Source organism: Alligator sinensis, unplaced genomic scaffold (genome assembly GCF_000455745.1).
Source record: "Alligator sinensis unplaced genomic scaffold, ASM45574v1 scaffold1530_1, whole genome shotgun sequence".
NCBI lineage: Eukaryota > Metazoa > Chordata > Crocodylia > Alligatoridae > Alligator > Alligator sinensis.
Window position 1 is genome coordinate 165,125 of NW_005843280.1, and position 13,341 is coordinate 178,465.

At 50.4% G+C, this 13,341-nt stretch overlaps 1 protein-coding gene and 1 long non-coding RNA gene across 2 annotated transcripts in view; one reads left to right on the forward strand and one right to left on the reverse strand.

The window, feature by feature from the left end:
- The window catches only part of LOC102374203, a 40,230-nt gene that overhangs the window by 10,542 nt on the left and 16,347 nt on the right, over window positions 1–13,341 (forward strand). The gene's annotated exons all lie outside the window — the stretch shown is intronic.
- LOC112548567 (jerky protein homolog) lies at window positions 9,437–13,341 on the reverse strand. The gene is made up of 2 exons (XM_025194721.1): window positions 13,233–13,341; window positions 9,437–12,603 (listed from the first exon to the last, which is right to left on the reverse strand). Exon 2 carries the CDS (start codon window positions 11,510–11,512, stop codon window positions 9,719–9,721), a length of 1,794 nt encoding a protein of 597 aa, XP_025050506.1. The 5' UTR covers window positions 11,513–12,603; window positions 13,233–13,341; the 3' UTR covers window positions 9,437–9,718.

Sequence of the window (13,341 nt, forward strand, 5' to 3'; positions counted from 1 at the left end):
CTTTCCTGCCCAGGGCAGGGGGTCAGACACAATGATCTGTTGAGGTCCCTTCTGACCCTAGCATCTATGCATCTATGTTTCCGTAGTTGCCATCCCCATTATGATAGTGCCCTGTGCTTGTGTGTACTGTCTGTTGTTGGCGAGTACCAAAATTGTCTTGTAAAAGTGGTAGAAATGGGCCTGGGGGTCAGTACAGTCGAGGTCTTGGAATGTATCCTTATTTGTTACATTGTACAGTAGCTTCCCTTTATGCAAATGCAAGTTATGCACTGTTTTCCAGGAATGCATGTACAGCATAAAGTGAGGGAAATCTGCAATAACTTCTAAATATTTGTACGTTTGGTTTTGGGTTTTTTTTATCATGGTATATCAGAGCTCTCCCTGACCCCTTCGGTCACCAGGACATGGGTCCAGCTGCATCTGTCCCCCCGCATGGCTTTGTGGTGCTGAGTAGCCATGATATGCTGGTTCCCTGCCTATGCCATTGCCTCTTTCTCCCAAGCTATAGCCTCCTTCCCTGATGGTGCCCCTCACTATTCTCCCAAAGCCCCCCCCCAGCCCTGCTGGTGCCCTTCACTTCCCACCTGCAGCCCCCTTATCACTGCCCCTGCACCTCATGCTCCACCTACAGCCCTGCTGGTGTCCGTCTCCCCACCGACAAACCCATAGATTTCCTAGATTTCCTAGACATTAGGGCTGGAAGGGACCTTGGAATATCACTGAGTCCAGCACCCTGCCCCAGGGGCAGGAAGTCACCTGGGGTCAAAGGATCCCGGCAAGATAAACATCCAAATGTTTCTTAAAGGAATCCAGACTAGGTGCTTGCACCACCTCTGGAGGCAGTCTATTCCAGGCCTTCGGGGCTCAGACAGTAAAGAAGTTTTTCCTTACAGCCTGAAACAGTCTTGGAGAAGTTTATAACCATTTGGCCTTGTCATACCTTGGGGCACTCTGGTGAACAGGCGGTCTCCCAGATCCTGATGTACACCCCTTATATACTTATAGGCAGCCACCAGATTCCCTGAGCCTGAGCTGTTCGAAGCTGAAGAGTCCCATGGCTCTCAGCCTCTTATCATAGGGCTTGTTCTCCTGCCCTCTGATCATGCACATGGCTCTCCTCTGGACTCTCTCAAGCTTTTCCACATCCTTTTTAAATTGTGGAGCCCAGAACTGGAGGTAGCACTCCAGCTGCGGCCTCACTAAGGCCGAGTACAGCAGGAGGATGACATCCTGGGATTTACTTGAGAAGCATCTATGGATGCAAGCCAGAGTTTTGCTCACTTTACCAGCTGCAACATTGCTTTGGTGGCTCATATTCATCTTGTGGTCAATCATGACCCCCAAGTCCCTTTCGGCCATGGTGCTAGCAAGTGTAGCACTGCCGAGCCTATAAGCATGCTGCTGGGTTTTTTCCCCAAGATGGAGTACCTTGCACTTTTCTGTGTTGAATATCATCAGGTTTTCATCCTCCCATTTTCTGAGCTTGTCTAGGTCAGCCTAGATTACCAGCCTATTCTCAGGTGTAGAAGCTTTACCCCAAAGTTTGGTGTCATCAGCCAACTTGGCCAGTCCGCTTCTCATACCAATGTCTACATCATTAATAAAGCTGTTGTGACAGGCTAGCTGGCAGTGCCCTAGCCCAGGGGTTTTGAAAGGGCAAAAGATGATTGGAGGACTTGGGATTCCCTTTCCTCACAATCAGGCCCAGAGATTCAACCCTCATGTCCCCTGATTGGCCCCTTGGGCCACCTGGAGGGGGATAAAAGGGGCAGCACGGCTGACTCAGGGAGAGAGCAGCGAGGGACTACGAGGAAGGAGCTTTGAAGAGCTGGCAAGAGCTGAGCCAGCAGGGCGGGAGAAGTTGCCCCAGAAGAGCCTGAAGGAGCAGGACCTGCAGGCAGCAGTTGGATCCTCAGCAGCGCGGTGTGTGGCCGGCAAGAGTGGCGTCCTGCTGGGCTCCAGGATCCCCCCCTACGAGAGGCTGTGGCCAGCAGGAGGATTTGAGCAGCGACCTGAGGAGTCCCAGCTTGGCTTCCAGCTCCTCCAATGAGAGGCCAGGCAGCTCAACATGAGGCCGGGGCTCCAGCAGCTTGGAGCAGTGTTCTTGCCTGCCATGTGGGAGATCTGAGTTCATGTCCCAGCTTTGGTGACTTGGGGTGAGTGAGCTAACAAGGAGAAACTCCTCTTGCAGTAGACAGGAGCCATTGTGTTTTCTCCCCCTCCAGGTGACCCAGGCCCTATATTTCTTTGTCCTTTGACATTTTGTATTTTGTGCCTTTTTTATATTTCCCCAACCAGTATTGTTTGCTCTGCTGTTTGTGTTTTGTGTTTTATATTTTGTTAACCCTGTCTTTTGCCAATGATTGTAAGTGTCTAACCTTTGTTGAATCCTGCCCCTTGGGGCATTGTAGTGTGCACTATACCCCCTGATTATGCCTGTTATGTTCCCTCATTAAAAGGTATATGGTTAAGTCCCCAGTGGTGGTCTGGCTTTGCTGTAAAGGGGGAGGAGAATCCCTACACCTCCCACAGCGCTTGTGCACCTGCTCTGATCCCTTCAATTGGAGAGAGGGTACCTTTTGGAGTACCGCCCGGGTTACACTGTTAAAGGGTATAGGCCCAAGGACGGAGTGCTGGGTGACCCCACTGGTCACAGCGCACCACGATGATTTACTTCTGTCTATTACCACTCTCTGGGTCTGACCTTGGAGCCAATTCCCCAGCCATTGGACTGTGATGTAGCTGAGGCCATAGTTGGCCAATTTTTCCATGAGGAGAGCACAGGACACCAGATCAAAGGCTTTTTAAAAGTCAAGATATATGACATCAATCTCTTCTCCCTTGTCCAGGTGATAGGTCACCTGGCCATAGAAGGTGACTCCCGGCTCTGCTGGTGCCACTCACTCTCCGCCCACAAATGCGTGGCCATTCCCGTACTCCTCACTTCCCACCCACAGCCCCCTGGCCCTGCCACTGCCCCGCAATTGCCAACAACAGCCCGTTCAGCCCTGCCAGTGCCATGCCCCCCAACTCCTGCCAGCTGCCACGGTTACTGGACCAGGGACCCAGATCCGCAGTCCGCTGACCCCCACAGCAGCACCTGAGCCCAGCTGCTGGATGTGGCCGGTGGTGGCTGCTGTGGCCCAAGCAGGGAGTGCAGCACAGCTCTCCTTTTCACGGGTGGCACGGCCTGAGCAGAGCCTGTGGAAGACCCCTGTGAGCTTGGGCTGTGGGCTTGGGCACCTCCGTCTGCTGCCATTCCCCTGGGGTCTCTGCAGCCCAGTAGAGAGCAGGGCTGAGTGGGGAAGATCAGTGCCACCACTGCTAGTCCCATGCTACCATGGTGAGGCACCCCGTGCCCACCCAGCAGCAGCAAAGGACACAACTCAGTGCTACCACCCCAACTGCTGCCTGGCAGGCAGGGGGCACCTTGCTACAGTGGTGCAGGGCTTGTGGTGGTGGCACTGAGCTTCCCTGCCCTGGACTGCCCTGCTGTGCTGGATCTTGCCCACTGAGCCACAGAGGCCCTGGGGAGAGGCCAGCAAGGTGGGAGGACCAAGCCAGCAGTGGGCAGCCCGCCCTGACTTTGCACACAAATCTTGGGGGCACATGCCCCCCATTACCTCCCGAGACTGTGTGCAGTGGTGGGAGTCAGATCCCCCTGACACTCCCTGCCCAGGCCCTGCAGCTGTGCATTGAGGCCCCAAGCCCCATGCACTGCAGCAGCCCCAGCCCTGCCCAACTCTCTCCCTCCCTTGCTACAGGGGCCACAATTCCCCCCGCCCCCGCACCTGACTTACCTGTGGGGAGCTGCTCTCCAGGCTGCAGGTGGGCATGCATATGTGTACATGCTCACATGGCGCTTCTTCCTGACCATCCCCCTCCTGCTCCTCCAAGCGCCTTGCAGGGTGGAACTGAGAAATGAGAAAACCTGCTTGGGGGGTAGGTTCCTTAAAATGTCAAACTCTCGGTTTTTTATGGCGAGTGGAAAATCTGGGTCCCTGATGATTACCCTTTTTATACATGAAATGAAGACACCATGACATTTCCTAGTGATGCTCCAGTCCCTCTTAGCAGGTAAAGGATTACTGCCCCCCAAATCAGATAAAGAGGCTAGAGCAGGGGTGGGCAATTATTTTGTGGGGAGGGCCACTTACTGAGTTTTGGCAAGCCATTGAGGGCCACATGACAGGCAGCCAGGGGGAAATAAATATTAATTTTCTAAATATTTTAGGGGCCCTGCGGACCGGATAGAATGGCCTGGCAGGCCGCATCCAGCCCGTGGGCCACATTTTGCCCACATCTGGGCTAGAGACAGGGCTATAACCTGCCCCGTTATTGATTACACCTCAAGGCATAAGAACAAACCCTTCTTTCTGTGCCTACCTAGCAACCTGCCACAGCATGATATAGATTCTCACCTCTACCAGCCGGGGAGATGCAGGAGGGAGAAGGTGGGTAATAGCAGGTTGTCTCTACTTTGCAAAGGTCTTTGTAAAGTTTCTCTCTGTTTACACCTAATATTTCTATGTGGGTTTTTATAATTGATATTCCAACAGGTGTCATGCACACGTGTTTCACTGAAACTTTGGGACTGAACTCATTTTCCTGTGTACTTGGGAGATGCCAATGACCTGGGGCCTGTGTCCCTGGGAAAAATACAACTCTGGAAGGGAGGAACACTGCTCATCTCTTTCACTGCCTGCCTGGGAACACCTGTTGGCCTGTTGTGACTGTTTTACCCTGATGTTTAGACCTATTTTAATTTCCAACAGGGTCACAAAACCAAACATCAGGTACTGGTCCTAGCCACTGTTTCCCAACATTTCCAAAAGCAGTTACTCGTTCTTGGTCTTGTCTACTATTAAAGGCTTGAGAAACAGATTCTTATTCCACTTTCCCAGGCTATTGCTTGTGATGTAAATGCAGGCTTATTGCTTGTTGATTGTATAGTAGCTTAACCACACGGCATTCATAAGTTGGGCTTCTGGTCAGTCCACAGTCTGCAATAGTCGGTGTGGTCTGTCAGGCACTGACCAGGTCTTCAGTCTACACAGGGCGGAATTTGCCTGCAACCCCAGTCCTCCTTTCCCATCACCACCTTTTAAATACCCCTGCCCCTTTACTTGTTCCTGATTTAAGCAGCTCCTCTGTCCCAGTGCTCCTATTCCCTAGTGCTTCCACTGGGTACCCACCCTGTCTCCTGCATGTGCTGGAGGACTGGTGTAAGAGGATGCACAGAGCTGCCTCCCCCCTCCCCCCCTGAAGTCCTGTGTGGTCATGGGTTTACAATGAGCACTTCCAGCTGTGTGCTGCCTTCTGCTCCCCCCTACTCAAGTTTACATGGTGACATAGATTCATAGAGTCAGAAGGGACCTCAGTGGGCCAGCTAGTCCGACCCCCTGTCCCTGGCAGGCAAGAAGAGAGTCACCAACCCTGGGGTCATGTGATCCCAGCCAGGTGCCTGTCCAGTCTCCTCTTGAAGCCCCCCCAAGGATGGGGCGAGCACCACCTCCCTGGGAAGCCCATTCCAGATTCTGGCAACCTTGACTGTGAAGAACTTTTTTCTAATGCCCAGTCTAAACCGTCTCTCCAGTAGCTTATGGCCGTTGCTCCTTGTCGTTCCAGGGGGTGCCCTGGTAAACAGATCATCGCCTACTTTCTGTTGCTCCCCGCTTATAAATTTGTACGCTGCCACAAGGTCCCCTCTCAGCCTTCTCTTGGAGAGGCTGAAGAGGTTAAGGTCCCTTAGCTTTTCCTCGTAGGGCCTTCCCTGCAGGCCTCTAATCAGCCAAGTGGCTCTTCTTTGGACCCTCTCCAAGTTGTCTGCATCCCGCTTGAACTGCAGCATCCAGAACTGGACACAGTACGCCAGCTGCGGTCTGACCAGTGCCACATCGAGCGGGAGAATCACTTCCCTGGACCTGTTTGTGAAGCACCTACGGATGCACAACAAGGTGCAATTGGCTCTGCCAACTGCTTCATCACATTGGCGACTCATGTTCATCCTGGAGTCAACTGTGACTCCAAGATCTTTTCCTGCCTCTGGCACTGAGAGGGTTGCCCCCCAGCCTGTAGGTATGATGGCAGTTCTTCCTCCCTAGATGCAGCACCTTGCACTTGTCCTTATTGAATTGCATCCTGTTGCTCTCTGCCCACTTCCCCAACCTGTCTAGGTTGGCTTGGATCTGGTTCCTCCTCTCCAGGGTGTTAGCAGCACCCCATAGTTTTGTGTTGTCCATGAATTTGGACAGGATGCTTCCCACCCCGTCATCCAGATCACTGATGAAGATGTTGAACAGCACTGGCCCAGGAACTGAGCCCTGAGGGACTCTACTGTCCACACCTTTCCAGGTTGACACTGACCCACTACCACCCTCTGGGTGCAACCCTTGAGCCAATTTGCTACCCATTCTACCGTGTAATCATCCAAGGCAAATCCCCTCAGTTTATTTATAAGGATGGTATGGGATACCTTGTCAAAGGCCTTCTTGAAGTCCAGATAGAGAACATCCACCTCGACTCCTGAAACTAAACATTTGGTGGCCTTGTCATAAAAGGAAACTAGGTTAGTCAGGCAGGACCTACCTGATAAAAACCCATGTTGGTTACCCCTCCACATCACATTAGCTAGCGGGCTCCCACAAATGTGCTCTTTGATAATTTTTTCTAGGATTTTCCCACGGATAGAGGTAAGGCTGACTGGTCTATAGTACCCTGGGTCCTCCTTCCCTCCCTTCTTAAAGACTGGGATGACGTTAGCCCTCTTCCAGTCCTCCGGAACCTGACCTGAGCACCATGAGCGCTCATATATCCTGCCAGTGGATCAACTCTGACCCCCACTAATTCCTTCATTACCCGTGGGTGGAGACCCTCTGGTCCCGGTGATTTGAATATGTCCAGTCCCTCCAAGTGTCTTTTTACCGTGTTGGCACTGACCGTTGGTCGGCTGATGTTCCCTTTGTTGGTGTCTGTGATGTATGTTGAGGGTTCGTCTAGATTTCCATTTAAGAAGACAGAGGCAAAAAAGTCATTGAAGAGCTCTGCCTTGTCCCTGCTTTCTGTCACTAAGCCCCCCCTGCCCGTCCTGTAGGGGTCCTATGCTACCCCGCACCCTCTTTTTGCTCCCTATGTACCTAAAGAAGGACTTTTTATTGTCCTCAATCCCTGATGCTAGCCCGAGTTCTAGAATTGCCTTGGCCTTCCTGACTTCCTGCAGATATGGGCCAAAGAAGTATACTCCTCTTTGCTAGCTTCCATTTCCTGTATGCCTCTTTTTTTGCCCTTAGGGTATCTTGGATGCCCCTGGTTAGCCAAAGGAGCTCCCTGGCCCCCTTTCCTCTGCCATGGGATTGACACACTCTGAGCCCAAAGAATGGTTTCCTTGAGGAATGTCTGCCCATCCTGGACCCTCAACACATCTAAGTTCTTAGCTCTTAGCACCCTACTAACCAATCCCATGAGTCTATTAAAGTCAGCCTCTTTTAAAGTTCAGCACCCATGCCCTGCTGGCATGGTGTGACATCCCAGCACACCTACAGCCTAGGGAATGACCTGCTGGGTGGCATGGAAGTGGAAAGGGATCTGGGAGTCCTAGTAGACTCCAAGATGAACATGAGTCGGCAGTGTGACAAAGCCATCAAAAAAGCCAATGGCACTTTATCGTGCGTCAGCAGATGCATGACGAATAGGTCCAAGGAGGTGATACTTCCCCTCTATCGGGCGCTGGTCGGACCGCAGTTGGAGTACTGCGTGCAATTCTGGGCACCGCACTTCAAGAGGGATGCGGATAACCTGGAGAGGGTCCAGAGAAGGGCCACTCTTGGTTAACTCTTGGTTAACTCGTATGGTTAAGGGCCTGAAGACCAAGCCCTACGAGGGGAGACTAGAGAAACTGGACCTTTTCAGCCTCCGCAAGAGAAGGTTGAGAGGCGACCTTGTGGCTGCCTATAAGTTCATCACGGGGGCACAGAAGGGAATTGGTGAGTATTTATTCACCAAGGCGCCCCCGGGGGTTACAAGAAATAATGGCCACAAGCTAGCAGAGAGCAGATTTAGATTGGACATTAGGAAGAACTTTTTCACAGTTAGAGTGGCCAGGGTCTGGAACGGGCTCCCAAGGGAGGTGGTGCTCTCCCCTACCCTGGGGGTCTTCATTTCCAGCGGGGGTCAGTTATACCCAGCACTCTGTCCTGCTTATGCAGGGGGTCGGACTCAATCTATTGAGGTCCCTTCCGACACTAACATCTATGAATCTATAATGCCTGCCTTTCGCTGGATAGTGAATTTAATCATTTGGTGATTGCTGACCCCTAAGTTGTCTTGAATCCGCAGGTCCCCCACCAGGTCATCCCCTGTGGCCAACACCAAGTCGAGCAAGGTGTTGCCCCTGGTGGGACACCTTACCTCTTATGTTAGGTGGAGGTCCTGAATACAGGTTAAGAACCTGCGAGAGCAGTTAGATCTAGCTGACTGCTCCTCCCAGCATATGTCTGGGTAGTTAAGGTCCCCCATAACTACCATATCTCTAGACCTCACAGCCTCTTCGAGCTGCTTGGAAAATCTGTGTGACATCCCACCCCCTGTGCAAACCTGAGCCATCTGAGCAGGGGGACTGCTGTGGCAGGGGCACCAAGACACGTGGTCGACAGCCCAGAGTTTGCAAGTTCAAGGTTGTAGCAGAAGTGCTGAGTGTGGCCTGTCAGATTCCCACAAAATCTGTGAACTCTTATATGTACCTTGTCACAAGGGCATGAAAAAGAAAAGGACATGAGCAGGGGCCCACATTACAGTCTTATTGCATTGGCCAGTGATCAAGGGTAGCTGCATGTCCCTCCTTCAGTGCTTGTCTGTTGATGGGCACTCTTGGCTACTTGACCAACTGAAGAGGTTGGAGGGAAAGTAGGTTCCCCACTCTGTTAGGGGGTCAGAGGTCAAAGTTGGGTGAGGGTTCAGCAACCCTGGAATGCCCCAGTCTCCCCCTGCCTCCCCCAGGGTTGGGCTACCTGCTGCTGCCAGTGACCTTGACTGAAGCAGGGCACTGCGCACACCCCTCTGTGCTAGGTTGACAGGCACTTCCGAGCAGCCCACACTGCCTAGGAAATGTGGGCTCTGACATCCTGGTTTTTGGACAGTAGCAAGAAAGCAAAAGGCCTTGTAGTACAGGCTTCAGTTCTGGGGCTGCACCCTGTTTTCCAGACTCTCCCACCCCAGGAGCTTATTTCTTGTATGTCCCTGCAGGCTATTGAGGGTGGGGAGCACATGGAAGAAACCTACATCTTTCATTCAGCAAATTTCAGAAAGCAATGTCAGTACAGCAAAAGCTTTGTTATCCGGCATAAATGGGGAATGGCGGGGCAGGGATGGGTGCTGGTTATCTAAAAATTCTGGTTATCTGAGAGTATACCTAGCAAAGAAGACCGTGCCATATTTATAGTGCAAATTTTTAAAGAATTCATGTACAATACATTACAATATAACATGCTGCATAAATAATAAAATATTATACAAGTATTCACCACTCAAGTAGTAGTAAAGTAGCACTGGAGTGAATAAAAATCCTGAGGCAGCGACATACAGTACAGTACACTAAAATTGCATGTAGTACACTATTGGCAGCACATGGCATACACCTAGATCACTTAAAAGTACAGTACACTTAACACTACACTAAAATTATTTACTATTTACCAAAACTATTTACACTACTGTACATAATTTACTGCCTCTTTGAAGATCCAAGAGGCACTTGGGGATCTTTCAGTGCCTCAGAGCCATCAACGTCAACTGCAGATGTAGAAGGTGATGGTGATGGGACTGATTCTGTACTGGCTTTATGACACGCCCTGGAAGCTTTTTTAAAGAAATCCCTGATATCAGCTTGCCTACTTGCTGCTTGCTTTTTTTGCATGAAATCAGAGTGAATAATGTGTAACTGCATAACCTCCTGTGCAGAATAACAACTCTGCCTTTCAGCAAATTTAATGAAGTTGTCAATATGTGAAGCAGCACTAGCCCAAGATATTTTCTTCTCTTCACTAAAGTCTTCTTCTTCAGAGTCTTTTTCAGTGACCTTAGACTTTTCAGGATTCACAACACACTTTATTATTTCTGCATCATTAAAAACATGTTCAACTTCCTTGTCAGCTTCGACCCACTCTTCTATCTCACTTCCTTCAAGTTTATTGACTGGGTCTGTAGAAGGAGCATCCTTTACCACTTCAAGAATTTGAGCTATTGTATTTTTTCTACGTTTCACATTAAAACCTTCCAAGTCGCCTTCATCAGAAGACCCTTCTGCAAACATAACACTAGGCCACAAGTTTCTCCAAGCATTCCTTAATGTTTTACTTTTTACAGAATTCCAGGCACAAGCCACATTAAAAACTGCATCTTTTATGTTATAAAGAGATTGAAAGTTCTGGATAGTGCCTTCATGATTGATTAACTTTCTCAGAAAATCTCTTCTGTAATAACATTTCATATTCTGGATAATGCCTTGGCCCATTGGTTGAATCAGTGAGGTAACATTGGCAGGAAGGAAGATGGTAAAAATATTACCTGACACTAACTCACATTCAGGAGGGTGAGCTTGACAATGGTCTAATAACAGAATAGCTTTACTTTCTTGAGGTTTTCCAATTTTTCTAAAATGTTCTTTCACTGAGGGTACAAAAACATGATGAAACCAGTCATAAAAAATTCCTTTGTTCATCCATGCATTACTCTGGGCTTTGTAAACAACAGGTAAATGTGTAATACCCTTAAAAGCTCTAGGACGATTACATTTTCCAACCACCAAGAGCTTCACTTTGTGTGTGCCTCCTGCATTAGCACATGTAAGCACAGTTATTCGGTCTTTATTCTGCTTGAAACCAGCAGCACTCGATTCACCTGCGCCAGCAAGGGCAGAATTTGGCAAACATCGCCAAAATAGGCCAGTTTTGTCTGCATTGTAGATTTGGTCAGGAGATAGATCATGCTCAGCAACTAATTTGTTAAAAAACACACAATATTTTTCAGCAGCTTCATGGTCAGCCGATTTTATTTCAGCAGGCACATCTAGCTTTCTAATGCCATGACGAAGTTTAAAACATGAAAGCCATCCAGCCGAAAACGCACAGGGTTCAGTCAAATCCATTTGCTTGTAGAAATCTTTTGCCTTTTCAGTGAGCATTGGGCCAGAGATGGGGGCACCCTCTGATCGTTTTAGTGAAAACCATTCATATAAAAGACTATCAAGCTGCTCTAATTTAGGCTTATGTAGAGTACGGCGTTTTTCAACAGCTTTACTAGTCTCAGAACTAGAGACAAATTTGAGCAATTGTTCCTTTTGAGCCTTGATATCATATATTGTTGACGATCCAACATTGAACTCTTTCATCAGAACATTACGGTTCTCACCTTTTTCTAGACGTCTACAAATGTCTATTTTCTGCGTTAATGTTAACACAACTCTTTTTCGCTTTTCACCTTTGCTTCTTGATCCAATAAAAAACATATTGGATGCCATAATAGTCAGCCACCCCAAACGCCAGGGCAGCCCGGCTGCTGCCACAAGGGGAAGGGGCGTGCACACTCAGATACCCTGCACGGGTACCCTGAGCCGTGCAGCAGGCAGCCAAGTGGCGCAACGTGGCACTGTGTGTATCCCACTGCTGAAAGTGGCTCAGCAGGCAGCAAAGCTGTGTGGCACTGTGTGCGTCCTGCTGCTGAAAGCAGCGCAACAGGCAGCAAAGTGGCACGGCACAGTGCTGTGTGTGCCCCGCTGCTGAAATTCTGGTTAATAGTATTCCAGTTAGTTAAATGCTGGATAACACAGCTTTTACTACAGTACTACTATTATCCCTGTTCTGACAATTACAATTACTATTATTTGTTTTCCCATCTAGTTTGCCAACAAAGCTTCTGGTATCTCACAGTAAGGAAAGCATGTTTTTTCAAACAGATGACTGAAGAAGAAAACCAACAGGATGAGAATCGCTGTTTTAAAGGAACCTCTCTGGTCCCATTTGCGGGCAGTGTAGGCAATGGGGAAGAAGACGTGGAGTGCCCTCCCCCATTTTGGAGGCCCAGGGCTCACGACCCACTGCCCAACCAGTGAGCAGAGTTAGGGTATAAAGCTAGACATGGGCCCCACGCAGTGAGCAGAGGCTGTTTCAGCACTGGACCCGAGAAAGAGGACTGAGCTGAGCACACTTGCGTTCTTGTTGCCTGGGCAGATGGGGCACGTGGTGCCTGCTGGGAAGAGTCCTGTGGACAGCCTGGCCTGTTCTCCACGTCTTTTCTGTGAGTGGAACGGATGTGTGTCGTCCTGTAGGCGGCTGGGTTGATAGGCTCTGGCACAGCACTGCTGAGAATGCTTCGGCAAAATTGAGGCTCAGCGAGGCCTGTTTCTAGCAGGCCTCCCCACCCCTTCGCTTGCCTGCTCCTTGGTGTAACAATGCCGTTTTAGCTTCTAAGTTCCCGTTTCCTGTTCTTACCAACAGCTCATTATCGTTGGTCCTCTCCTGAGATGAGACTGCAGCCAGTCTGCGATCAGAACCTCGTTAGCAAGCTCGGGTGCAGAAGTAAGGCACAGCTACGGTTCTCTTGAAGATTCCCCTTTAAATGGATAAGGCAGGTCCCATTACAATTCCTGTAATTATGGGCACTCAGTCAACTAAGAGGCAGGGGACCAATCTGCGGCCTGAGCTTGCCTGTCGTACCCCAAAGGTCCCCCACAAAGTAGCGCAGCACCACACAGATTCTCCCCAGCTGGGGTGGGAGATGGCGCATCTGACTAGCAGGTCTGGAATTGGTGCAGTTCCCCTCACCTTTGCCCTCCAGCCCACCCCGTACGTTAGAGAAACACGTTGTGTTTTGACCACGGACTGCAGACACCTGACGATGCGAAGGTCTGTGGTAGGAGAGAGATGCAATCACACGGAAGTTGGATTTAAGGCCTTGTTCTGTGTAATTTGGTCTGGTTCAGGTACTCTTCTTCCTTGGCTGACTGGGCTACTTATCACGTCTGCAGAGGCTTTGGGGGTTCTGGCTTTAGCGCCAAGTCACAGCTTGGCAGTGGCCCCGGGGAAAGGACCTGCGCTCAGAACAAGCGCTCATACCGCGCTGCCACCAAACGAGATGTTGCACAGCTCCACACGACACAAAGTTGTGTTCGCTGCGGTGACATCTGACGCCCGCTACCGCTTTCGGGTGGGGGGCCGGACCCGCCTGGGCTGGCGACGCACCTGCGGAGGCCGGGGCGGGCTGCGGGCAGGGCGGCACCAGCGCGGGGTGGCGGACGGGGAGAGCAGAGCCAGACCAGCGAGTCCTTGCCCTTGCCGACGGGCCAGGAGC

Coding starts and splice junctions, on each gene's coding strand:
- LOC112548567 (XM_025194721.1), bottom strand. CDS start 11,512: ATGGCATCCAATATGTTTTTTATTGGATCAAGAAGCAAAGGTGAAAAG.